The sequence below is a fragment of the Aplidium turbinatum genome, chromosome 5 (assembly GCF_918807975.1).
Source record: "Aplidium turbinatum chromosome 5, kaAplTurb1.1, whole genome shotgun sequence".
NCBI classification, from domain to species: Eukaryota; Metazoa; Chordata; class Ascidiacea; order Aplousobranchia; family Polyclinidae; genus Aplidium; species Aplidium turbinatum.
In genome coordinates this window covers 23,000,807-23,025,357 of record NC_137476.1, presented here as the reverse complement: position 1 = coordinate 23,025,357, position 24,551 = coordinate 23,000,807, and the positions used below count along the sequence as shown (strand labels likewise).

Below are 24,551 nucleotides of genomic sequence, written 5' to 3'. Positions count from 1 at the left end.
TAAAAAAATGGCAAAATATTATATTTTCAAAAAAAATTAAAAGACTTTTTTGGTTTTAATACGAAAATATTTAGCATAGCAGGCTACTGCAAAATGTTGTTAATCAACAAGTCTTGCCATGCTGATGAGCACCGCAAGTGACAGTTGTCTAATAATCAAAAAAAGACGTTTATAGAGATTCTCACAAAAAGGATAAAAAACCAAGTCGTTGCTTTTTCAGAAGGAGCACTGTTCATAAGTTACGACAGAAACGTTTTTTTCGGTGATTTCCACAAGAGTTTGTTTCATGGTGCCTGGTTTCTTTCTCCCTGTTATTGGAGCCTATTTTCACTGATATGTTTGCAGGTCACTATTGTTGCCTGTAATGCGATGTGTCAAACATTTCCTTGTTTACTGAAACAGTTAATTGCAAGACATCTGTTGTGAAGCGAAGTGACGACACCACTCTTGCTTGGCGATGAATATTCTGATAAAACCGCTCGCCTCGTTATAAGTGCGCAAAACAAGTGGCCTCGTTTATTAGGCATTGTTAAAGAAGTCAAAAGTGTTGTTAAAGGAGCTTGGCCTTGCAGTAGCGTTGTTCAACTAATTTTGTTGCTGCGGTATTCGAAGATAAATATTAACATGTAACGCTGGATAGGCTACTGGGTACGAAATGCGTTCTTTTCAACCAACCTAAAATTTTATTAGTGCGGCCCGCCACAACTCTCCTTAGTGCTTAAGTGGCCCGCATGCAAAAAATTCAAGGTCTTTGAGCACTGTTGATTATTAAAAAAAAAAGCAGAAAAACAACAACTTGAGACCAAGTTGGAACTATTTTAGAGGGCGCCCGTGTAAAGCTTGAAAAAGTCGCCAGATGAGGACCACCCTATAAGGTGGACGTTATGAAGTAGTAGAAATTGTGACCAGTGCTTTTTCATTTTTTTCCGTTTTGTTGCAGGCCTGCAGCATGGGATTTGTATAACAGCGTATGCTATGTGCAATAAAGCGGTCAACCACATATTGCTCATGAAGGGATTGACCGACTGTGACTATAGTTTGATACCTTGTGGGTGCCCAAACAGGCACGGTACAGTTGCGCACATTTATTCAATTCAATTTATTTTTCTTTGTCAGAATGCAAGAGAAATGATATTGTGAAAAAGAAATACAGTAACAAAACCAACAAAAGGAAAAGGTGGCAAAACCTTAATTAATGCTTTAAGACGTGCATGAAAAGATCTAATATTGCGGCATATGCATCGATAAAAATATACTCAAGCAAGGCCTGCAGCATGGGATTTGTATAACAGCGTATGCTATCTTCAATAAAGCGGTCAACCACATATTGCTCATGAAGGGATTGACCGACTGTGACTAGTTTGATACCTTGTGGGTGCCCAAACAGGCACGATACAGTTGCGCACATTTATTCAATTCAATTTATTTTTCTTTGTCAGAATGCAAGAGAAATGATATTGTGAAAAAGAAATACAGTAGCAAAACCAACAAAAGGAAAAGGTGGCAAAACCTTAATTAATGCTTTAAGACGTGCATGAGAAGATCTACTGTAATAATATTGCGGCATATGCATCGATAAAAATATACTCAAGCACGGCCACCAAACCAAACCTGATACTTTAAAACAAGTAGACGAATTAGTTAGCAATCAGTCGTCTTCTCGTTCGCCAATTCTTGAAGCAATGAGAACACGACTGAACTCTAACAACATCGCAAAAACAAACTAATACACACACACATATCGTAATTAGGCAACGGACTATCAAAACAAGAACTATTTGCAGACTTTATACAGAAATAAAGTGTTCGCAGCAACGACATTAAAAAGCCTATAGATTGCAAAAGAAATACACAACGTGGCAGCTCATTACCAAGATAAAACAGTTAAAAAAGCTTGGTTTTTAAATTAAATTCCTGCACATGTAAGAGCATCATAAGAAAGATGATGATATAGCATAGGGTGTTTTTGGTATCGCCAATATAACAAGAGGTGAATCATCTTTGATAGCGTCAGTGAGGGATGGAGTGTTTTCGAGAGGAGGAGACTCTTTGGTAGTGCCGATGAAGGATGTAGTGTCTGAGTTGTTTCAAGCATCTTTTTCAAACCAACCTAAACAATAATCTCACGAAAAGTCAAGCGATCTTCTGAACAAACGTAACAGCCTATAATAATCAGTAGGAAGGTAGATGCAAGCTTGTAGTAACTTGGTGATATGGCAAACATTAAATTATGCAACACGGTATAGTAGCTTATTCATGGAAGAATAAAGATATTAATCATCATCCTCATCCATTCGGGTGTAATGTATGATAAGATATACGTATAGTAGAATATGTTAATGTACAATATAGTAATATAGGTAGGAAAAATTTACGAAAGTGGCATTTGGAAAGGCATGCTATACCAGGATTTGGTGCAACAATCAATAATAGAGTTAGATGATTAAAGAGTTGCGGCATAGGTTGATTTGGAGAATGCAAGTGCTTTTTCAGGTTACTGCAAAATATTGAAAAGGTTGCGATTTCAGTGATGGTCCCACACTTTAACTCCACTTGTGGCTCCCCAAATCAACAAATACAGAAAGTAGATGTGGTTTGGGCCAATTTATCGTTCTTTGTCCGAATTGAATCTCCACCCGGCATAATGTTTGTGCTCGCTGAAACGTTTTCGGAATCGCAACGAGTGCGGTTGCTTGGCACGGGAAATGTAACGCTTTGCAAGGTAAGAAAAACCTGTCAAGACAGACGTCGGGGGTTAGGACAACTGAAATTAAAGAAGCGACCCAGGTTACCTCAAGGGCTGTGTTTGGTTGAAACGAAAAGGAATTTTCGAAGTCCACCTCAAAGAAAACTTGTCTGGCTCAGTGAGTAATTTCGAACGTCTGCGAAACGGGCGTCGAGGCTTTCGCGAACGAAAAATGCTGATGAAACACAGCAGCCAGCAACCAACCCAGTGAAAAGACTCTTTTGCTTTACAAGGTGGCTCTGAAAAGAGCCGTTTGTTGTTTGAAATGCAGGTCGTCGTTTACTTGGAGCTGGTGTACTTCGTGACTGCTTTGGTGCCTTCGGACACGGCGTGCTTCGCCAGTTCGCCGGGCAACAGCAATCGAACGGCAGTCTGGATTTCGCGACTGCTGATGGTCGCTCTCTTGTTGTAGTGAGCCAGACGGGACGCTTCAGAGGCGATGCGCTCGAAGATGTCATTCACGAAAGAATTCATGATGCTCATCGCCTTGCTGGAGATTCCCGTGTCCGGGTGGACTTGCTTGAGCACCTTATAGATGTAGATGCTGAAACTTTCCTTTCGCTTTGCGCGCCTCTTCTTCTGCTTGTCGGCAGGTGCGGTTTTCTTGACAGCTTTCTTGCTTCCCTTGCTTGCGGACGCCATTTCGCTAGTGTGCTCAAAAGACGAGTGATAAAGCGCGCATCGTAGATTTTTGCTTTATAGCTCGAGCGTATGCAAATGAAGCGTCGAGTGGCTGCTGGATTTGGCCAATGAAAAAAATGAAACGCGCGTCGCTGTTTTTCCATTGGCCAGCGCTGGCGCGCGCCATAAAAACCGTCAGATTTTCGACGACAGCTCGGATGGTATAAAAACTCGTTTCGCGCGCTCTGCTCGGTAAATTCTGATTCTATTTTGTTTTCAACTACTTTGCAAACCTCAATTAATTGAAACATGTCAGGACGTGGCAAAGGCGGCGGAAAATCCAAGGCGAAGCCAAAGAGCAGGTCGTCGCGAGCTGGTCTTCAATTTCCAGTCGGTCGTGTGCACAGACTCTTGCGCACTGGACATTACTCGGAGCGCGTTGGTGCAGGAGCACCAGTGTACCTTGCGGCCGTGCTCGAGTACTTGAGCGCCGAGGTGTTGGAGTTGGCCGGTAACGCCGCCCGCGACAACAAGAAGACGAGAATCATTCCCCGTCACCTTCAGCTCGCCATCCGCAACGACGAGGAACTGAACAAGCTTCTGGGCGGAGTCACCATTGCACAAGGTGGTGTTTTGCCCAACATCCAAGCCGTGCTCCTTCCCAAGAAGACTTCGAAGAAAGCTTAAGTCGGCGATTTTTGCCTTTCGCACAAAACGGCTCTTTTCAGAGCCACCTCATGTTGCAAAAGATGTAATGAACGCAAAGGTTCTTGTGTTGACACGACCAGCTACAATATGGCCAGGTTTGAGCGCGTGCAATTTCAATGAAATAATGAGCCCAAAATCTCGGTTTTACTAGTCGTGGTGGTTTCGTTTTGAGAGAAGTGTGCTCTTCTCTGCGGTGTCAAATGAAATCGCAGCGGTTGCTGAAAATTTAAATGAATTCGCCCGAAAACATGCTATACCTACAACTACTGAGCATTATGGCTGAAAAGCAATTTCACCGTCATGCACAACGCGCCCAGGAGCGTAGTTTGCGCTAAATAATAAGCTATTTAGGTAAGGCTACTGGCTGCGCCCTCAAACCAAGGGCTGTTCAAACTGAAGTCTCGTTTCGAAAAAAGAAACACCTTGAACATTTTGCTCAGGATCGCCGACAACTTTTCGAATAGCCCTACGCTTTACTCGCGCAGCCAAGTCTCTTTCACAGTGACAGGTGGCTCTGAAAAGAGCCGTTTGATGCGAGGACGACGCTTAAGCGCGTTCTCCGCGGATGCGACGGGCTAGCTGGATGTCCTTGGGCATGATGGTGACCCGCTTGGCGTGGATCGCGCACAGGTTGGTGTCTTCGAACAGGCCGACAAGGTACGCCTCGCTGGCTTCTTGCAGAGCCATGACGGCGCTGCTCTGGAAACGAAGGTCGGTCTTGAAGTCTTGGGCGATCTCGCGAACCAGTCGCTGGAAGGGAAGTTTGCGAATGAGCAGTTCAGTTGACTTCTGGTAACGTCTGATTTCACGCAAGGCGACGGTTCCCGGTCGATAGCGATGAGGCTTCTTGACGCCCCCGGTGGCTGGGGCGCTCTTGCGAGCGGCCTTCGTTGCCAGCTGCTTTCGGGGCGCTTTGCCACCAGTTGACTTGCGAGCGGTCTGCTTAGTTCGAGCCATTTCGCGATTTTTTATTGTTCTTCTCTTGACAAGAGGTCTGACTGCACCGGCAAGCGTGATGGCTTATATAGCGTCGGCGAGCCGAGTCAGGAGAGATCTCATTGGCTCTGAGCAAAGCGCGCGCTCTTTTGTCAGCCAATCGGGCGGCGAGTTGAAAACTGAGCATAATTTCTCAACGACCTTAATTTTCTCGGTCCCGGCGAACCGTGCGTGCCCGAAGGACTCGCGCGGTAAAAGTCTCTTTTCAAAAGTTTAAGTGGCCCTGAAAAGGGCCGGTTTGTTGTTGCTGTCATTGATGAGCCTTCTAACCGCCGAAACCGTACAGGGTTCGTCCTTGGCGCTTCAGCGCGTAAACGACATCGAGGGCGGTGACTGTCTTTCGTTTTGCGTGCTCGGTGTAGGTGACGGCGTCGCGAATCACGTTCTCAAGGAAGACCTTCAACACGCCTCGGGTTTCTTCGTAAATCAAGCCGGAAATGCGCTTGACACCGCCTCGACGAGCGAGTCGCCTGATAGCGGGCTTGGTGATTCCCTGGATGTTGTCACGCAAGACTTTTCTGTGGCGCTTAGCGCCTCCCTTTCCCAAACCTTTTCCTCCTTTGCCACGTCCAGACATTTTCGTAAGATGGATGCAAATACAACAAAAATTCAACACAAAGTGAAATTAACTTAGCAAGTGTTCTCTGACGGCACGTTTGCTGACTTATCTATCGCAATTTCGAACGCCGTCGAAACACTTTCCGGCCGCCAATGGCGCGAGAGATCAACGTCGAAAAATGGCGTCGCATCGCGCTGGACTGGTCGCCGAACGCATCGAAGTGCTCTTTTCACGCAGTGATGGGTGGCTCTGAAAAGAGCCGTTTTGCGAATGCTCACCGCTGCTGCTGACGACGACGTGTGACAGCTCACTTCTTTCCAGATTTCTTCGCCGCTGGCTTCTTGGCCACTTTCTTCGCGGCCGGCTTCTTGGTCTTTTTGCTGGCGGCGGTCGCCTTCTTGGCAGCCGGCTTTTTGACTGCGCCCTTTTTGGCAGACGGTTTCTTGGGGCTGGACTTTTTGACAGCGGTCTTTTTCGATCCGCTCTTGGTCGTCGCCTTCTTGCTCGCAGTCTTTTTGGCAGCGCCACCGGTCGCCGTTTTCTTGACAGTCTTCTTAGCGGCGGTCTTTTTCACCTGGGCAGCTGTCTTCGGCTTTTTGGCAGTCGTCTTCTTTTTCTTCGGCTCGGTTGCAGCCTTGTTGAGCTTGAAGGAACCAGACGCGCCACTGGTGGTGCCTTTGGTACTCACGATCTGCTCGCTGGCGCGTAGCCGCTTAATCGCGGAGCAGACCAGCCTGGTGGCGTTGTCGCCGACCTGGTGATTGTCTTTGATGTACTTCAGAATCTTCTGACGGGAAGATCCGCTTCTGTCTTTGAGAGCACCGATCGCACCTTTCACCATGTCCGCATAGGGAGGGTGCGCGGCGGTTTTCTTTTGCTTTTTCGAAGCGTCGGTTGACATTATTTTGCTCGTTTGGATTGCTGAATATGTAATGCTTTTGTTGATCGATCGCGCGCGTCGCCGCGATAACAAATTAGTACCGCAATTTCCGACCAAAGCGAAACGATATCGCGGCGGCGGCGCGCGTGCAATCTCGCGTTGATCCATCTAAAACCTGTGCTTGTGCGGGGTCGATCGACGCCGCCCTGGTCGCAGATCTCCTCTTCAGGGGCCCGATTCTGCCTGACGTTGGCCGCCAAACAAACCGGGTCGTCAGCTGACTGAAGCGCTGGCGAATTGGTTTGACCTGGCTTCTGCCAAGACGCCTCGATAGCAGGCAGCTAAAGACTTTTCGGCGACAAACTCATGCGCTTACGATTTTGACGCGGCTGTGTGCAAACAAGCTTGAGTCGGCCCCAGTCCGTGCACGCTTGCGCGATTGCCACGCGCATGGCTCGAACGGACTAGGGCCCAAAAGCACAGCTTTTCGGTCGTCTGTCGCACAGGCCTTGATCTTAGCACGCTCGCAAGGACACGACGGCTCCGCGTGCCTGTCGCAATCGCACGTACGTTTGCCGCCACCTGGCGATGGAAAAACTGGGCCCCTTTTGCAAAGGAACCGCACGGTTGCTTTCGGTGTTGTTCCATTTGCATTGTTTCTTTTCAAATCCTCCTCCAAGAACTCATTGAGCTCATTGCTCATGTAGTACAGGAAGTGTCGGTTGCAAGCAAGGCCACACAACCCAGACAACAAACGGCACAAAATTCAACAAAAGCAAAGAAAGGCGCCGCACGTGCAGCATTGAACAGTATAGCCTAATGGAAGATTGTAGAATGATATTTTGGGTTCTTTTGGAGACTGCAAATTGGGCTACCACAAGATGTTGAGAGCGATAACCAGCTCCATTTCGAACGTTTTGTCAGTCAGAACGACCGACTTTGTCAAGGATCTCATTCTCAAACTGTTTTGCCAAGGATGCTGAGAGACAGGTAAAAACTACCAGTTCAGCAGCATCACGGCACAACATAAAAACCAACTGACGAGACGAAGATGCTTACAAGATGCAAAGGTCCAAAACGCACAAAATTGCCGTTCAATTTTCTTGGCAACGCAGAAGATTCCGTGCGTTTTTGATCTCAAAAAGTTATCTTGCCAGTTCCAATATTGATGACGTGGATGTGCCATCATCATGATCGGACAGGAAAAGAAAAGGGACATGAAAGAAACCCATCACCAGGCTGGAAGCCGACGCGATGTGGCTCGGGAGGGCATGATGATGAGCTCTTGCTACGACCAGTGATCACACAGTATAGCCAAAGACGGTTGAGCTTCGAGATCCAAAGGCATTGTTTCTGGCGATGGATGTGATGAGCTTGTGGATATGTGCGTCGGAGTCCTGATGGTGTTGGTGTAGCTCTCGTCTCTTTTGTGACGCTGTCGTTGCTGTTGAGATCTACAAACACAGACATTTGCAGTGGACAATATTGCTTTGGTAGCCTTTTACATGTAGTGTAAGCCATTTCGGATGGTTGATTGAAGCCTTCGCAAGTGTGCAGAACGGCCTCAAGTGAATTTCCCACTGGGTATCCGATTTGCTTAGATGCTGTTTTAATTTGTGGACAAAAGTGAAGTAGGAAATTCGTTTCATGTTTTCGCTCCTGTGAAGTCTGTTAGATGCTGAGTAGGCTGAGTGGTGTTTTTGAAAGCTATGGAACGTTTAGCGAGTCCTCATCACGACCTCTTGTGGACAGGCGGTGAACCGCCTTGGGGTATTTAAAAAGATTAGAGGAGCGAACAGTGCCGGATTAAGGGTCTGCTGGCCTGTAGGCACATTTTATAAGTGGCCCGAAAATCAGGGTTGCCAACTAAAATATTGAAATTATCAGTGTTGCCAAATCATTGTCACAAAGATCGTTGTTGCAACTATAACACAGGGTACCGTGCAAAAACTTGGCCATATGCCTAACTAAATAACAACTTAGCGCGTTTTTGCAATTGAAAACACGTTAACTAGTTTTTGGAGGTCAATCTTACGGAGTAGATCGCTTTCGATACACAAAAGTGCCAGTGTACCAAGACGTTGTTGACACATTGTTGATCGTTTGACGTCTTTAATTCGTTTCAGTTGTGAAAACGAGCGTTCCCCCGAGCAATTCGTAGCCATTAGAGACAAGTGCATTCTAAGTGCTACTTCAGTGTTCGGAAGTGCATTATAAACACCAGTTGTGTGCAGCATTTTAAACATCTTCTGGGCCCTTCCTGTTGCTGCTGTTTCATCGCGTCTTTGCTCTTTATAGTCTTTATACCAGCACATAAACTGACGAAATTCTGATGAGAAGCCGGAAGAAAGGTCCTTTGAATACACACCAACCAGACCTGCAACAGCAACATCGATGTCTTTAACAGACATGGAGTCGTACTCTGTCAAAACTCCAAACCTCTGCAGCACCATGGAATATGCATCGATACGTTTCTGTAGTCGCTCTTTAGTTGGTCGATGATCACATAAAACGTGTTGATTTTAAATTTTTGCTGGCCCGACATTCCTTCCACTGTCCACATCATCTGTAGCAGCTCCATCACTGACATTCTTCTGTCGCTTTGGTGCTCGCCGACTTTCAGATTTATATATGCTGCTGCCACAGCAATCACGTGCCTGCTGCCAATAACAGTCAAAATTCTCTCTGCACTCATCCAAGAATTTATCCACCAATGGCTAGTGTCAGTTCGATAGTGGAACTTTGAAGCAACTTGCTACTAGTATTGAAGCGCTGCAAAATATTGTTTTGAAGTGACAACATGTTTCAATTCGTCTTTTTTTAAAGATTTTTGCGACCTTTACTTCATCTGGAAATACAGAGCAATTAAGATAAATACTTTTTACTTTAGAAAATAATTATTTTGAAAACATGACCAAATTTCTACTGATTTTAAAGTGGCCTGGATTTTTGACTGGCCTTGTAGGCACGTGCCTACTTTGCCTAATGGTTAATCCGGCACTGGGAGCGAATTATTGTGAGATTTGTACGCGAAAAGACCAATTTTCAGTGCACTTTCAAACAATTAACAATTAAAATTCACTCTCACTCACTATTCACTTTATAAGATAATATTCACTCTAAAAATGCTGAAAAAATCTGCGTGCCAATCACACTTCACACGACTTTTAAACGCTAGCCTATTGTCAAAGGGGAAGATGGGGAAGGTCCAAAGTATCAAGTTATACTCGCGATTTTGACTGCTATCAAGCGCTGCAGATCGGCGTCCAGTCAAATCTGAAGCCTTGCACGTTGACATGGCCTGCGCATATGGGTAAAAGACAAAAACCTGAACAATGTCGTCAACTAGAAAGGAAAGGGACAAACCGAAACCGACAATATCTTAGGCAGGACTTGTCCAACATTATAATTCGTATTTTTGAAACGATTAGACGACTTTGCTTTTAGAATAGACCGAGACATGAAGAACTGATCGCATTGCATGTTTTCGTTTCGGAATCTGGCAATTAACTCCCCATTATGTTAACTTCTGGAGCACTGCCATTGAAAACAGCTTAAAATTGCGCTTCGCTTTTCCCCCCGTCTTGCCAGGTAATCCGGCAGGATCTCGTACAGCATCAGTCAGAAATTCCAACACAAAATTTTTAGCAGAGGGGGCAACATAAAAAAGTGCCAAAGTACACACTTTTATTGAAATTGCCCAGATGTATCGCAACAGCTTTCTCGACTGAGCTTAAGAACACAAACATTGCAATCGGAAATAGGGCCACTGTGACTGCTGGCCGCCGTGACCTGGCCAACAGAACCTGTGCACTTCGCGTTGACTCTGTTTGATATGCAGTAAGCAGCTTAGAAGACCATCGAAAAGGCCTTCCATTCAGATGCAAGGAAATAATTCTGGTCACTTAGAAAGAAGGATTTTTATGTTGCTTTCCAAAAGTGTTAACAGCAGGGCTGATATCAATTTTGTCCAAATAAAGAAAAAAAAAAATTAATGTACACGCTCAGTGCAAACAAACTTTTACTTGGCTATAGGTCCAATCAGAGTTGCCAGACTAATGAAAAGGTCTTAAATCCAAAATAATACAAAAAAAGGCCAAACAAGGAAAATGTTAGATAAAAAAAAATGCCAAATAGATATTTACGTGTTTCTATCAAAGTAATGTCCGTAGTATTCATTTTTATTGATATTTTATGACATGTAGCGGGTTTTAATAAATCGTAGCAAAATTTTTCTGAGAGAGCCCGAAAAATAGCAAGTACAAATGAACTGTAGCGGATGAGTTTTAATCCGCTGCAGTGGCGACATCTGGCACCACTGACTGGCTGAGAGTGTGATAGCAGTCTGACTCGGCGCCGGCGTCACATTACAAGTATTAAACAAGTATAATATAGCACGTGCATTGAACAATGGTGAATACGGTTTTCATCTGGTAAAGGTTGCGATGTGTGAGAAATATTGCTTATTATGCATTTTGAAGATTAATTTAAAAAAAGGCCAAATTTAAGGCCAAATCTAGAAAAAGGCCAATATTACGGCCTATAGCACGAAAGTAAGACAAAATGTTAGCTGTCATCTGATGTTCTAGAACAGGGGTCACCAAATGGCGGCCCGCGGAAGGTATCAGCGTACAAGTATAACCAAAAAGACTTTTCTTGATGAGTTAAAGAGCATGAAGGCAAAAAATACTTTCCGGGACTTGGCATATTTTTGCTTTGCATAACGATTCCACCGACCGACCAATCAGATTGTAGTTCTAGGTGGAGGTCGCTTAAAGTTATACCAATGCGATGTCCAACTACACTGTCCCGGTGATTGATTAAAATGCCTGTTTTCGAACTTCGAAATTGTCTGTAAACACTATTGTGCATTTCACCGTTATTGTGTTTCACGAGCAGTGTTCCCTTTATACAAGTTTTTGTTGGCAAAATAGGTCGGTATGCAAACTCAATTTATAAAAAAATGGCAAAATATTATATTTTCAAAAAAAATTAAAAGACTTTTTTGGTTTTAATACGAAAATATTTAGCATAGCAGGCTACTGCAAAATGTTGTTAATCAACAAGTCTTGCCATGCTGATGAGCACCGCAAGTGACAGTTGTCTAATAATCAAAAAAAGACGTTTATAGAGATTCTCACAAAAAGGATAAAAAACCAAGTCGTTGCTTTTTCAGAAGGAGCACTGTTCATAAGTTACGACAGAAACGTTTTTTTCGGTGATTTCCACAAGAGTTTGTTTCATGGTGCCTGGTTTCTTTCTCCCTGTTATTGGAGCCTATTTTCACTGATATGTTTGCAGGTCACTATTGTTGCCTGTAATGCGATGTGTCAAACATTTCCTTGTTTACTGAAACAGTTAATTGCAAGACATCTGTTGTGAAGCGAAGTGACGACACCACTCTTGCTTGGCGATGAATATTCTGATAAAACCGCTCGCCTCGTTATAAGTGCGCAAAACAAGTGGCCTCGTTTATTAGGCATTGTTAAAGAAGTCAAAAGTGTTGTTAAAGGAGCTTGGCCTTGCAGTAGCGTTGTTCAACTAATTTTGTTGCTGCGGTATTCGAAGATAAATATTAACATGTAACGCTGGATAGGCTACTGGGTACGAAATGCGTTCTTTTCAACCAACCTAAAATTTTATTAGTGCGGCCCGCCACAACTCTCCTTAGTGCTTAAGTGGCCCGCATGCAAAAAATTCAAGGTCTTTGAGCACTGTTGATTATTAAAAAAAAAAGCAGAAAAACAACAACTTGAGACCAAGTTGGAACTATTTTAGAGGGCGCCCGTGTAAAGCTTGAAAAAGTCGCCAGATGAGGACCACCCTATAAGGTGGACGTTATGAAGTAGTAGAAATTGTGACCAGTGCTTTTTCATTTTTTTCCGTTTTGTTGCAGGCCTGCAGCATGGGATTTGTATAACAGCGTATGCTATGTGCAATAAAGCGGTCAACCACATATTGCTCATGAAGGGATTGACCGACTGTGACTATAGTTTGATACCTTGTGGGTGCCCAAACAGGCACGGTACAGTTGCGCACATTTATTCAATTCAATTTATTTTTCTTTGTCAGAATGCAAGAGAAATGATATTGTGAAAAAGAAATACAGTAACAAAACCAACAAAAGGAAAAGGTGGCAAAACCTTAATTAATGCTTTAAGACGTGCATGAAAAGATCTAATATTGCGGCATATGCATCGATAAAAATATACTCAAGCAAGGCCTGCAGCATGGGATTTGTATAACAGCGTATGCTATCTTCAATAAAGCGGTCAACCACATATTGCTCATGAAGGGATTGACCGACTGTGACTAGTTTGATACCTTGTGGGTGCCCAAACAGGCACGATACAGTTGCGCACATTTATTCAATTCAATTTATTTTTCTTTGTCAGAATGCAAGAGAAATGATATTGTGAAAAAGAAATACAGTAGCAAAACCAACAAAAGGAAAAGGTGGCAAAACCTTAATTAATGCTTTAAGACGTGCATGAGAAGATCTACTGTAATAATATTGCGGCATATGCATCGATAAAAATATACTCAAGCACGGCCACCAAACCAAACCTGATACTTTAAAACAAGTAGACGAATTAGTTAGCAATCAGTCGTCTTCTCGTTCGCCAATTCTTGAAGCAATGAGAACACGACTGAACTCTAACAACATCGCAAAAACAAACTAATACACACACACATATCGTAATTAGGCAACGGACTATCAAAACAAGAACTATTTGCAGACTTTATACAGAAATAAAGTGTTCGCAGCAACGACATTAAAAAGCCTATAGATTGCAAAAGAAATACACAACGTGGCAGCTCATTACCAAGATAAAACAGTTAAAAAAGCTTGGTTTTTAAATTAAATTCCTGCACATGTAAGAGCATCATAAGAAAGATCAGTGGCGTATCCTGGTTGGTTGAGCAAGGGAAGCAATAAAACTCGTGAGGGAATAGAGCGTGCCGAAGGCACGTGTTTTTTAGGGGGGTCCGGGGGCATGCTCCCCCGGAAAATTTTTGCAAAATTACACTCAAATAATGAATTATACTGCTTTCTGGAAACACTGTTAGGGTAATTTTTGTATGAAATTTATTAGCAGATAAACAGCTATTAACTTATTAAAGGCAGCTCTTACACACGAACGGGCAAAGGGCAAAAATGCGACTATAATTAGAGAACACCAAAAACTCAGCTACAAAGTCAAGTCTAGCTTAGACCTCACATATCCTGTCTTATTCCAAAGTCTATCCAGCCAGGATAACAGTGTAAAGCCAACATTTGGCTCAAACTTTTGCTTACAAGGCCGATATTATAACCATAACAGTGCCCTAGATTTTCTCATTACACAGCTCACTGGCACAACATCCAACAGAGCAGAGTTGCCAGACTATGAAAAAGTCTTAAAGCCAAAATAATACAAAGAAAAGGCCAAAACAAGGAAAATATTAGACAAAAAAGGCTAAATGGATATATTTACCTGTTTCTATCAAAAATAATAAAATTTACATATATATTTTATAACTTGTAGTGGATTTTAATAAATTGTAGCAAAAATAATTCTGAAAGTAGCCCAAAAAATAGCAAGTTAGCCTATAAAAGTAGCGGATGAGTTTTGATCCGCCACATTACGAGTATTAAACAAGTATAGAACATGTATTGAACAATGTTGAATATGGTTTCATCTGGTAAGGTTACAATATTAGAAAAATATTGATTATCATGCATTTTGAAAAGTTATTTAAAAAAAAACTAATTCGCGGAATTTGGCTAATCTGGCAACTTCGCGACTGGAAGCAATTTTTAAATCGCTTCCAGCGATTAGTTAAAAGAAACGTAAATTGCGAAAACTTTGCGCTGCTTTTTTCCTTTCTTTCAAACTTGTTTCTTCTTATTGCAAAAACGAGAGCAACGGATGCAATACGAATCTTCGCTTCCGTTGGCTTCCAACTTTTTTAAAATTAAAACCGAGTTCAAAATCATACGGGGGGCATGAGTTAAAAACCGTTCTAAATCGCATTTAGGTAAAGAAATTACGAAATCGTTTTACTGAAAAATATCAGCTTCTCTTTTTTCAATTTTGACAGGGGAAGCAATGCTTCCCTTGCTTCCATTGAGGATACGCCCCTGAGAAAGATGATGATATAGCATAGGGTGTTTTTGGTATCGCCAATATAACAAGAGGTGAATCATCTTTGATAGCGTCAGTGAGGGATGGAGTGTTTTCGAGAGGAGGAGACTCTTTGGTAGTGCCGATGAAGGATGTAGTGTCTGAGTTGTTTCAAGCATCTTTTTCAAACCAACCTAAACAATAATCTCACGAAAAGTCAAGCGATCTTCTGAACAAACGTAACAGCCTATAATAATCAGTAGGAAGGTAGATGCAAGCTTGTAGTAACTTGGTGATATGGCAAACATTAAATTATGCAACACGGTATAGTAGCTTATTCATGGAAGAATAAAGATATTAATCATCATCCTCATCCATTCGGGTGTAATGTATGATAAGATATACGTATAGTAGAATATGTTAATGTACAATATAGTAATATAGGTAGGAAAAATTTACGAAAGTGGCATTTGGAAAGGCATGCTATACCAGGATTTGGTGCAACAATCAATAATAGAGTCAGATGATTAAAGAGTTGCGGCATAGGTTGATTTGGAGAATGCAAGTGCTTTTTCAGGTTACTGCAAAATATTGAAAAGGTTGCGATTTCAGTGATGGTCCCACACTTTAACTCCACTTGTGGCTCCCCAAATCAACAAATACAGAAAGTAGATGTGGTTTGGGCCAATTTATCGTTCTTTGTCCGAATTGAATCTCCACCCGGCATAATGTTTGTGCTCGCTGAAACGTTTTCGGAATCGCAACGAGTGCGGTTGCTTGGCACGGGAAATGTAACGCTTTGCAAGGTAAGAAAAACCTGTCAAGACAGACGTCGGGGGTTAGGACAACTGAAATTAAAGAAGCGACCCAGGTTACCTCAAGGGCTGTGTTTGGTTGAAACGAAAAGGAATTTTCGAAGTCCACCTCAAAGAAAACTTGTCTGGCTCAGTGAGTAATTTCGAACGTCTGCGAAACGGGCGTCGAGGCTTTCGCGAACGAAAAATGCTGATGAAACACAGCAGCCAGCAACCAACCCGGTGAAAAGACTCTTTTGCTTTACAAGGTGGCTCTGAAAAGAGCCGTTTGTTGTTTGAAATGCAGGTCGTCGTTTACTTGGAGCTGGTGTACTTCGTGACTGCTTTGGTGCCTTCGGACACGGCGTGCTTCGCCAGTTCGCCGGGCAACAGCAATCGAACGGCAGTCTGGATTTCGCGACTGCTGATGGTCGCTCTCTTGTTGTAGTGAGCCAGACGGGACGCTTCAGAGGCGATGCGCTCGAAGATGTCATTCACGAAAGAATTCATGATGCTCATCGCCTTGCTGGAGATTCCCGTGTCCGGGTGGACTTGCTTGAGCACCTTATAGATGTAGATGCTGAAACTTTCCTTTCGCTTTGCGCGCCTCTTCTTCTGCTTGTCGGCAGGTGCGGTTTTCTTGACAGCTTTCTTGCTTCCCTTGCTTGCGGACGCCATTTCGCTAGTTTGCTCAAAAGACGAGTGATAAAGCGCGCATCGTAGATTTTTGCTTTATAGCTCGAGCGTATGCAAATGAAGCGTCGAGTGGCTGCTGGATTTGGCCAATGAAAAAAATGAAACGCGCGTCGCTGTTTTTCCATTGGCCAGCGCTGGCGCGCGCCATAAAAACCGTCAGATTTTCGACGACAGCTCGGATGGTATAAAAACTCGTTTTGCGCGCTCTGCTCGGTAAATTCTGATTCTATTTTGTTTTCAACTACTTTGCAAACCTCAATTAATTGAAACATGTCAGGACGTGGCAAAGGCGGCGGAAAATCCAAGGCGAAGCCAAAGAGCAGGTCGTCGCGAGCTGGTCTTCAATTTCCAGTCGGTCGTGTGCACAGACTCTTGCGCACTGGACATTACTCGGAGCGCGTTGGTGCAGGAGCACCAGTGTACCTTGCGGCCGTGCTCGAGTACTTGAGCGCCGAGGTGTTGGAGTTGGCCGGTAACGCCGCCCGCGACAACAAGAAGACGAGAATCATTCCCCGTCACCTTCAGCTCGCCATCCGCAACGACGAGGAACTGAACAAGCTTCTGGGCGGAGTCACCATTGCACAAGGTGGTGTTTTGCCCAACATCCAAGCCGTGCTCCTTCCCAAGAAGACTTCGAAGAAAGCTTAAGTCGGCGATTTTTGCCTTTCGCACAAAACGGCTCTTTTCAGAGCCACCTCATGTTGCAAAAGATGTAATGAACGCAAAGGTTCTTGTGTTGACACGACCAGCTACAATATGGCCAGGTTTGAGCGCGTGCAATTTCAATGAAATAATGAGCCCAAAATCTCGGTTTTACTAGTCGTGGTGGTTTCGTTTTGAGAGAAGTGTGCTCTTCTCTGCGGTGTCAAATGAAATCGCAGCGGTTGCTGAAAATTTAAATGAATTCGCCCGAAAACATGCTATACCTACAACTACTGAGCATTATGGCTGAAAAGCAATTTCACCGTCATGCACAACGCGCCCAGGAGCGTAGTTTGCGCTAAATAATAAGCTATTTAGGTAAGGCTACTGGCTGCGCCCTCAAACCAAGGGCTGTTCAAACTGAAGTCTCGTTTCGAAAAAAGAAACACCTTGAACATTTTGCTCAGGATCGCCGACAACTTTTCGAATAGCCCTACGCTTTACTCGCGCAGCCAAGTCTCTTTCACAGTGACAGGTGGCTCTGAAAAGAGCCGTTTGATGCGAGGACGACGCTTAAGCGCGTTCTCCGCGGATGCGACGGGCTAGCTGGATGTCCTTGGGCATGATGGTGACCCGCTTGGCGTGGATCGCGCACAGGTTGGTGTCTTCGAACAGGCCGACAAGGTACGCCTCGCTGGCTTCTTGCAGAGCCATGACGGCGCTGCTCTGGAAACGAAGGTCGGTCTTGAAGTCTTGGGCGATCTCGCGAACCAGTCGCTGGAAGGGAAGTTTGCGAATGAGCAGTTCAGTTGACTTCTGGTAACGTCTGATTTCACGCAAGGCGACGGTTCCCGGTCGATAGCGATGAGGCTTCTTGACGCCCCCGGTGGCTGGGGCGCTCTTGCGAGCGGCCTTCGTTGCCAGCTGCTTTCGGGGCGCTTTGCCACCAGTTGACTTGCGAGCGGTCTGCTTAGTTCGAGCCATTTCGCGATTTTTTATTGTTCTTCTCTTGACAAGAGGTCTGACTGCACCGGCAAGCGTGATGGCTTATATAGCGTCGGCGAGCCGAGTCAGGAGAGATCTCATTGGCTCTGAGCAAAGCGCGCGCTCTTTTGTCAGCCAATCGGGCGGCGAGTTGAAAACTGAGCATAATTTCTCAACGACCTTAATTTTCTCGGTCCCGGCGAACCGTGCGTGCCCGAAGGACTCGCGCGGTAAAAGTCTCTTTTCAAAAGTTTAAGTGGCCCTGAAAAGGGCCGGTTTGTTGTTGCTGTCATTGATGAGCCTTCTAACCGCCGAAACCGTACAGGGTTCGTCCTTGGCGCTTCAGCGCGTAAACGACATCGAGGGCGGTGACTGTCTTTCGTTTTGCGTGCTCGGTGTAGGTGACGGCGTCGCGAATCACGTTCTCAAGGAAGACCTTCAACACGCCTCGGGTTTCTTCGTAAATCAAGCCGGAAATGCGCTTGACACCGCCTCGACGAGCGAGTCGCCTGATAGCGGGCTTGGTGATTCCCTGGATGTTGTCACGCAAGACTTTTCTGTGGCGCTTAGCGCCTCCCTTTCCCAAACCTTTTCCTCCTTTGCCACGTCCAGACATTTTCGTAAGATGGATGCAAATACAACAAAAATTCAACACAAAGTGAAATTAACTTAGCAAGTGTTCTCTGACGGCACGTTTGCTGACTTATCTATCGCAATTTCGAACGCCGTCGAAACACTTTCCGGCCGCCAATGGCGCGAGAGATCAACGTCGAAAAATGGCGTCGCATCGCGCTGGACTGGTCGCCGAACGCATCGAAGTGCTCTTTTCACGCAGTGATGGGTGGCTCTGAAAAGAGCCGTTTTGCGAATGCTCACCGCTGCTGCTGACGACGACGTGTGACAGCTCACTTCTTTCCAGATTTCTTCGCCGCTGGCTTCTTGGCCACTTTCTTCGCGGCCGGCTTCTTGGTCTTTTTGCTGGCGGCGGTCGCCTTCTTGGCAGCCGGCTTTTTGACTGCGCCCTTTTTGGCAGACGGTTTCTTGGGGCTGGACTTTTTGACAGCGGTCTTTTTCGATCCGCTCTTGGTCGTCGCCTTCTTGCTCGCAGTCTTTTTGGCAGCGCCACCGGTCGCCGTTTTCTTGACAGTCTTCTTAGCGGCGGTCTTTTTCACCTGGGCAGCTGTCTTCGGCTTTTTGGCAGTCGTCTTCTTTTTCTTCGGCTCGGTTGCAGCCTTGTTGAGCTTGAAGGAACCAGACGCGCCACTGGTGGTGCCTTTGGTACTCACGATCTGCTCGCTGGCGCGTAGCCGCTTAATCGCGGAGCAGACCAGCCTGGTGGCGTTGTCGCCGACCTGGTGATTGTCTTTGATGTACTTCAGAATCTTCTGACGGGAAGATCCGCTTCTGTCTTTGAGAGCACCGATCGCACCTTTCACCATGTCCGCATAGGGAGGGTGCGCGGCGGTTTTCTTTTGCTTTTTCGAAGCGTCGGTTGACATTATTTTGCTCGTTTGGATTGCTGAATATGTAATGCTTTTGTTGATCGATCGCGCGCGTCGCCGCGATAACAAATTAGTACCGCAATTTCCGACCAAAGCGAAACGATATCGCGGCGGCGGCGCGCGTGCAATCTCGCGTTGATCCATCTAAAACCTGTGCTTGTGCGGGGTCGATCGACGCCGCCCTGGTCGCAGATCTCCTCTTCAGGGGCCCGATTCTGCCTGACGTTGGCCGCCAAACAAACCGGGTCGTCAGCTGACTGAAGCGCTGGCGAATTGGTTTGACCTGGCTTCTGCCAAGACGCCTCGATAGCAGGCAGCTAAAGACTTTTCGGCGACAAACTCATGCGCTTACGATTTTGACGCGGCTGTGTGCAAACAAGCTTGAGTCGGCCCCAGTCCGTGCACGCTTGCGCGATTGCCACGCGCATGGCTCGAACGGACTAGGGCCCAAAAGCACAGCTTTTCGGTCGTCTGTCGCACAGGCCTTGATCTTAGCACGCTCGCAAGGACACGACGGCTCCGCGTGCCTGTCGCAATCGCACGTACGTTTGCCGCCACCTGGCGATGGAAAAACTGGGCCCCTTTTGCAAAGGAACCGCACGGTTGCTTTCGGTGTTGTTCCATTTGCATTGTTTCTTTTCAAATCCTCCTCCAAGAACTCATTGAGCTCATTGCTCATGTAGTACAGGAAGTGTCGGTTGCAAGCAAGGCCACACAACCCAGACAACAAACGGCACAAAATTCAACAAAAGCAAAGAAAGGCGCCGCACGTGCAGCATTGAACAGTATAGCCTAATGGAAGATTGTAGAATGATATTTTGGGTTCTTTTGGAGACTGCAAATTGGGCTACCACAAGATGTTGAGAGCGATAACCAGCTCCATTTCGAACGTTTTGTCAGTCAGAACGACCGACTTTGTCAAGGATCTCATTCTCAAACTGTTTTGCCAAGGATGCTGAGAGACAGGTAAAAACTACCAGTTCAGCAGCATCACGGCACAACATAAAAACCAACTGACGAGACGAAGATGCTTACAAGATGCAAAGGTCCAAAACGCACAAAATTGCCGTTCAATTTTCTTGGCAACGCAGAAGATTCCGTGCGTTTTTGATCTCAAAAAGTTATCTTGCCAGTTCCAATATTGATGACGTGGATGTGCCATCATCATGATCGGACAGGAAAAGAAAAGGGACATGAAAGAAACCCATCACCAGGCTGGAAGCCGACGCGATGTGGCTCGGGAGGGCATGATGATGAGCTCTTGCTACGACCAGTGATCACACAGTATAGCCAAAGACGGTTGAGCTTCGAGATCCAAAGGCATTGTTTCTGGCGATGGATGTGATGAGCTTGTGGATATGTGCGTCGGAGTCCTGATGGTGTTGGTGTAGCTCTCGTCTCTTTTGTGACGCTGTCGTTGCTGTTGAGATCTACAAACACAGACATTTGCAGTGGACAATATTGCTTTGGTAGCCTTTTACATGTAGTGTAAGCCATTTCGGATGGTTGATTGAAGCCTTCGCAAGTGTGCAGAACGGCCTCAAGTGAATTTCCCACTGGGTATCCGATTTGCTTAGATGCTGTTTTAATTTGTGGACAAAAGTGAAGTAGGAAATTCGTTTCATGTTTTCGCTCCTGTGAAGTCTGTTAGATGCTGAGTAGGCTGAGTGGTGTTTTTGAAAGCTATGGAACGTTTAGCGAGTCCTCATCACGACCTCTTGTGGACAGGCGGTGAACCGCCTTGGGGTATTTAAAAAGATTAGAGGAGCGAACAGTGCCGGATTAAGGGTCTGCTGGCCTGTAGGCACATTTTATAAGTGGCCCGAAAATCAGGGTTGCCAACTAAAATATTGAAATTATCAGTGTTGCCAAATCATTGTCACAAAGATCGTTGTTGCAACTATAACACAGGGTACCGTGCAAAAACTTGGCCATATGCCTAACTAAATAACAACTTAGCGCGTTTTTGCAATTGAAAACACGTTAACTAGTTTTTGGAGGTCAATCTTACGGAGTAGATCGCTTTCGATACACAAAAGTGCCAGTGTACCAAGACGTTGTTGACACATTGTTGATCGTTTGACGTCTTTAATTCGTTTCAGTTGTGAAAACGAGCGTTCCCCCGAGCAATTCGTAGCCATTAGAGACAAGTGCATTCTAAGTGCTACTTCAGTGTTCGGAAGTGCATTATAAACACCAGTTGTGTGCAGCATTTTAAACATCTTCTGGGCCCTTCCTGTTGCTGCTGTTTCATCGCGTCTTTGCTCTTTATAGTCTTTATACCAGCACATAAACTGACGAAATTCTGATGAGAAGCCGGAAGAAAGGTCCTTTGAATACACACCAACCAGACCTGCAACAGCAACATCGATGTCTTTAACAGACATGGAGTCGTACTCTGTCAAAACTCCAAACCTCTGCAGCACCATGGAATATGCATCGATACGTTTCTGTAGTCGCTCTTTAGTTGGTCGATGATCACATAAAACGTGTTGATTTTAAATTTTTGCTGGCCCGACATTCCTTCCACTGTCCACATCATCTGTAGCAGCTCCATCACTGACATTCTTCTGTCGCTTTGGTGCTCGCCGACTTTCAGATTTATATATGCTGCTGCCACAGCAATCACGTGCCTGCTGCCAATAACAGTCAAAATTCTCTCTGCACTCATCCAAGAATTTATCCACCAATGGCTAGTGTCAGTTCGATAGTGGAACTTTGAAGCAACTTGCTACTAGTATTGAAGCGCTGCAAAATATTGTTTTGAAGTGACAACATGTTTCAATTCGTCTTTTTTTAAAGATTTTTGCGACCTTTACTTCATCTGGAAATACAGAGCAATTAAGATAAATACTTTTTACTTTAGAAAATAATTATTTTGAAAACATGACCAAATTTCTACTGATTTTAAAGTGGCCTGGATTTTTGACTGGCCTTGTAGGCACGTGCCTACTTTGCCTAATGGTTAATCCGGCACTGGGAGCGAATTATTGTGAGATTTGTACGCGAAAAGACCAATTTTCAGTGCACTTTCAAACAATTAACAATTAAAATTCACTCTCACTCACTATTCACTTTATAAGATAATATTCACTCTAAAAATGCTGAAAAAATCTGCGTGCCAATCACACTTCACACGACTTTTAAACGCTAGCCTATTGTCAAAGGGGAAGATGGGGAAGGTCCAAAGTATCAAGTTATACTCGCGATTTTGACTGCTATCAAGCGCTGCAGATCGGCGTCCAGTCAAATCTGAAGCCTTGCACGTTGACATGGCCTGCGCATATGGGTAAAAGACAAAAACCTGAACAATGTCGTCAACTAGAAAGGAAAGGGACAAACCGAAACCGACAATATCTTAGGCAGGACTTGTCCAACATTATAATTCGTATTTTTGAAACGATTAGACGACTTTGCTTTTAGAATAGACCGAGACATGAAGAACTGATCGCATTGCATGTTTTCGTTTCGGAATCTGGCAATTAACTCCCCATTATGTTAACTTCTGGAGCACTGCCATTGAAAACAGCTTAAAATTGCGCTTCGCTTTTCCCCCCGTCTTGCCAGGTAATCCGGCAGGATCTCGTACAGCATCAGTCAGAAATTCCAACACAAAATTTTTAGCAGAGGGGGCAACATAAAAAAGTGCCAAAGTACACACTTTTATTGAAATTGCCCAGATGTATCGCAACAGCTTTCTCGACTGAGCTTAAGAACACAAACATTGCAATCGGAAATAGGGCCACTGTGACTGCTGGCCGCCGTGACCTGGCCAACAGAACCTGTGCACTTCGCGTTGACTCTGTTTGATATGCAGTAAGCAGCTTAGAAGACCATCGAAAAGGCCTTCCATTCAGATGCAAGGAAATAATTCTGGTCACTTAGAAAGAAGGATTTTTATGTTGCTTTCCAAAAGTGTTAACAGCAGGGCTGATATCAATTTTGTCCAAATAAAGAAAAAAAAAAATTAATGTACACGCTCAGTGCAAACAAACTTTTACTTGGCTATAGGTCCAATCAGAGTTGCCAGACTAATGAAAAGGTCTTAAATCCAAAATAATACAAAAAAAGGCCAAACAAGGAAAATGTTAGATAAAAAAAAATGCCAAATAGATATTTACGTGTTTCTATCAAAGTAATGTCCGTAGTATTCATTTTTATTGATATTTTATGACATGTAGCGGGTTTTAATAAATCGTAGCAAAATTTTTCTGAGAGAGCCCGAAAAATAGCAAGTACAAATGAACTGTAGCGGATGAGTTTTAATCCGCTGCAGTGGCGACATCTGGCACCACTGACTGGCTGAGAGTGTGATAGCAGTCTGACTCGGCGCCGGCGTCACATTACAAGTATTAAACAAGTATAATATAGCACGTGCATTGAACAATGGTGAATACGGTTTTCATCTGGTAAAGGTTGCGATGTGTGAGAAATATTGCTTATTATGCATTTTGAAGATTAATTTAAAAAAAGGCCAAATTTAAGGCCAAATCTAGAAAAAGGCCAATATTACGGCCTATAGCACGAAAGTAAGACAAAATGTTAGCTGTCATCTGATGTTCTAGAACAGGGGTCACCAAATGGCGGCCCGCGGAAGGTATCAGCGTACAAGTATAACCAAAAAGACTTTTCTTGATGAGTTAAAGAGCATGAAGGCAAAAAATACTTTCCGGGACTTGGCATATTTTTGCTTTGCATAACGATTCCACCGACCGACCAATCAGATTGTAGTTCTAGGTGGAGGTCGCTTAAAGTTATACCAATGCGATGTCCAACTACACTGTCCCGGTGATTGATTAAAATGCCTGTTTTCGAACTTCGAAATTGTCTGTAAACACTATTGTGCATTTCACCGTTATTGTGTTTCACGAGCAGTGTTCCCTTTATACAAGTTTTTGTTGGCAAAATAGGTCGGTATGCAAACTCAATTTATAAAAAAATGGCAAAATATTATATTTTCAAAAAAAATTAAAAGACTTTTTTGGTTTTAATACGAAAATATTTAGCATAGCAGGCTACTGCAAAATGTTGTTAATCAACAAGTCTTGCCATGCTGATGAGCACCGCAAGTGACAGTTGTCTAATAATCAAAAAAAGACGTTTATAGAGATTCTCACAAAAAGGATAAAAAACCAAGTCGTTGCTTTTTCAGAAGGAGCACTGTTCATAAGTTACGACAGAAACGTTTTTTTCGGTGATTTCCACAAGAGTTTGTTTCATGGTGCCTGGTTTCTTTCTCCCTGTTATTGGAGCCTATTTTCACTGATATGTTTGCAGGTCACTATTGTTGCCTGTAATGCGATGTGTCAAACATT

The 24,551-nt window shown here is 44.4% G+C and overlaps 10 protein-coding genes across 10 annotated transcripts; 2 read left to right on the top strand and 8 right to left on the bottom strand.

The window, feature by feature from the left end:
• Positions 1-3,022: 3,022 nt before the first annotated feature.
• Positions 3,023-3,388, bottom strand: LOC145770602 (histone H2B.1-like). The gene has a single exon (XM_082582290.1). The coding sequence runs from the start codon at positions 3,386-3,388 to the stop codon at positions 3,026-3,028; it is 363 nt and encodes a 120-aa protein (XP_082438416.1). The 3' UTR covers positions 3,023-3,025.
• A 288-nt stretch (positions 3,389-3,676) lies between these two features.
• LOC145770601 (histone H2AX) lies at positions 3,677-4,124 on the top strand. Its single transcript, XM_082582289.1, has one exon. It carries the CDS (start codon positions 3,677-3,679, stop codon positions 4,052-4,054), a length of 378 nt encoding a protein of 125 aa, XP_082438415.1. The 3' UTR covers positions 4,055-4,124.
• A 497-nt stretch (positions 4,125-4,621) lies between these two features.
• Positions 4,622-5,112, bottom strand: LOC145770672 (histone H3). Its single transcript, XM_082582365.1, has one exon. The coding sequence runs from the start codon at positions 5,030-5,032 to the stop codon at positions 4,622-4,624; it is 411 nt and encodes a 136-aa protein (XP_082438491.1). The 5' UTR covers positions 5,033-5,112.
• Positions 5,113-5,319: 207 nt separating this feature from the next.
• LOC145770492 (histone H4) lies at positions 5,320-5,689 on the bottom strand. Its single transcript, XM_082582156.1, has one exon. The coding sequence runs from the start codon at positions 5,646-5,648 to the stop codon at positions 5,337-5,339; it is 312 nt and encodes a 103-aa protein (XP_082438282.1). The 5' UTR covers positions 5,649-5,689; the 3' UTR covers positions 5,320-5,336.
• A 213-nt stretch (positions 5,690-5,902) lies between these two features.
• Positions 5,903-6,536, bottom strand: LOC145770600 (uncharacterized). The gene has a single exon (XM_082582288.1). The coding sequence runs from the start codon at positions 6,529-6,531 to the stop codon at positions 5,938-5,940; it is 594 nt and encodes a 197-aa protein (XP_082438414.1). The 5' UTR covers positions 6,532-6,536; the 3' UTR covers positions 5,903-5,937.
• A 9,188-nt stretch (positions 6,537-15,724) lies between these two features.
• LOC145770580 (histone H2B.1-like) lies at positions 15,725-16,093 on the bottom strand. The gene has a single exon (XM_082582266.1). The coding sequence runs from the start codon at positions 16,088-16,090 to the stop codon at positions 15,728-15,730; it is 363 nt and encodes a 120-aa protein (XP_082438392.1). The 5' UTR covers positions 16,091-16,093; the 3' UTR covers positions 15,725-15,727.
• Positions 16,094-16,378: 285 nt separating this feature from the next.
• LOC145770579 (histone H2AX) lies at positions 16,379-16,826 on the top strand. Its single transcript, XM_082582265.1, has one exon. It carries the CDS (start codon positions 16,379-16,381, stop codon positions 16,754-16,756), a length of 378 nt encoding a protein of 125 aa, XP_082438391.1. The 3' UTR covers positions 16,757-16,826.
• A 497-nt stretch (positions 16,827-17,323) lies between these two features.
• LOC145770676 (histone H3) lies at positions 17,324-17,814 on the bottom strand. The gene has a single exon (XM_082582372.1). It carries the CDS (start codon positions 17,732-17,734, stop codon positions 17,324-17,326), a length of 411 nt encoding a protein of 136 aa, XP_082438498.1. The 5' UTR covers positions 17,735-17,814.
• Positions 17,815-18,021: 207 nt separating this feature from the next.
• On the bottom strand, positions 18,022-18,391 carry LOC145770494 (histone H4). Its single transcript, XM_082582158.1, has one exon. The coding sequence runs from the start codon at positions 18,348-18,350 to the stop codon at positions 18,039-18,041; it is 312 nt and encodes a 103-aa protein (XP_082438284.1). The 5' UTR covers positions 18,351-18,391; the 3' UTR covers positions 18,022-18,038.
• A 213-nt stretch (positions 18,392-18,604) lies between these two features.
• Positions 18,605-19,238, bottom strand: LOC145770578 (uncharacterized). The gene has a single exon (XM_082582264.1). The coding sequence runs from the start codon at positions 19,231-19,233 to the stop codon at positions 18,640-18,642; it is 594 nt and encodes a 197-aa protein (XP_082438390.1). The 5' UTR covers positions 19,234-19,238; the 3' UTR covers positions 18,605-18,639.
• Positions 19,239-24,551: the final 5,313 nt, after the last annotated feature.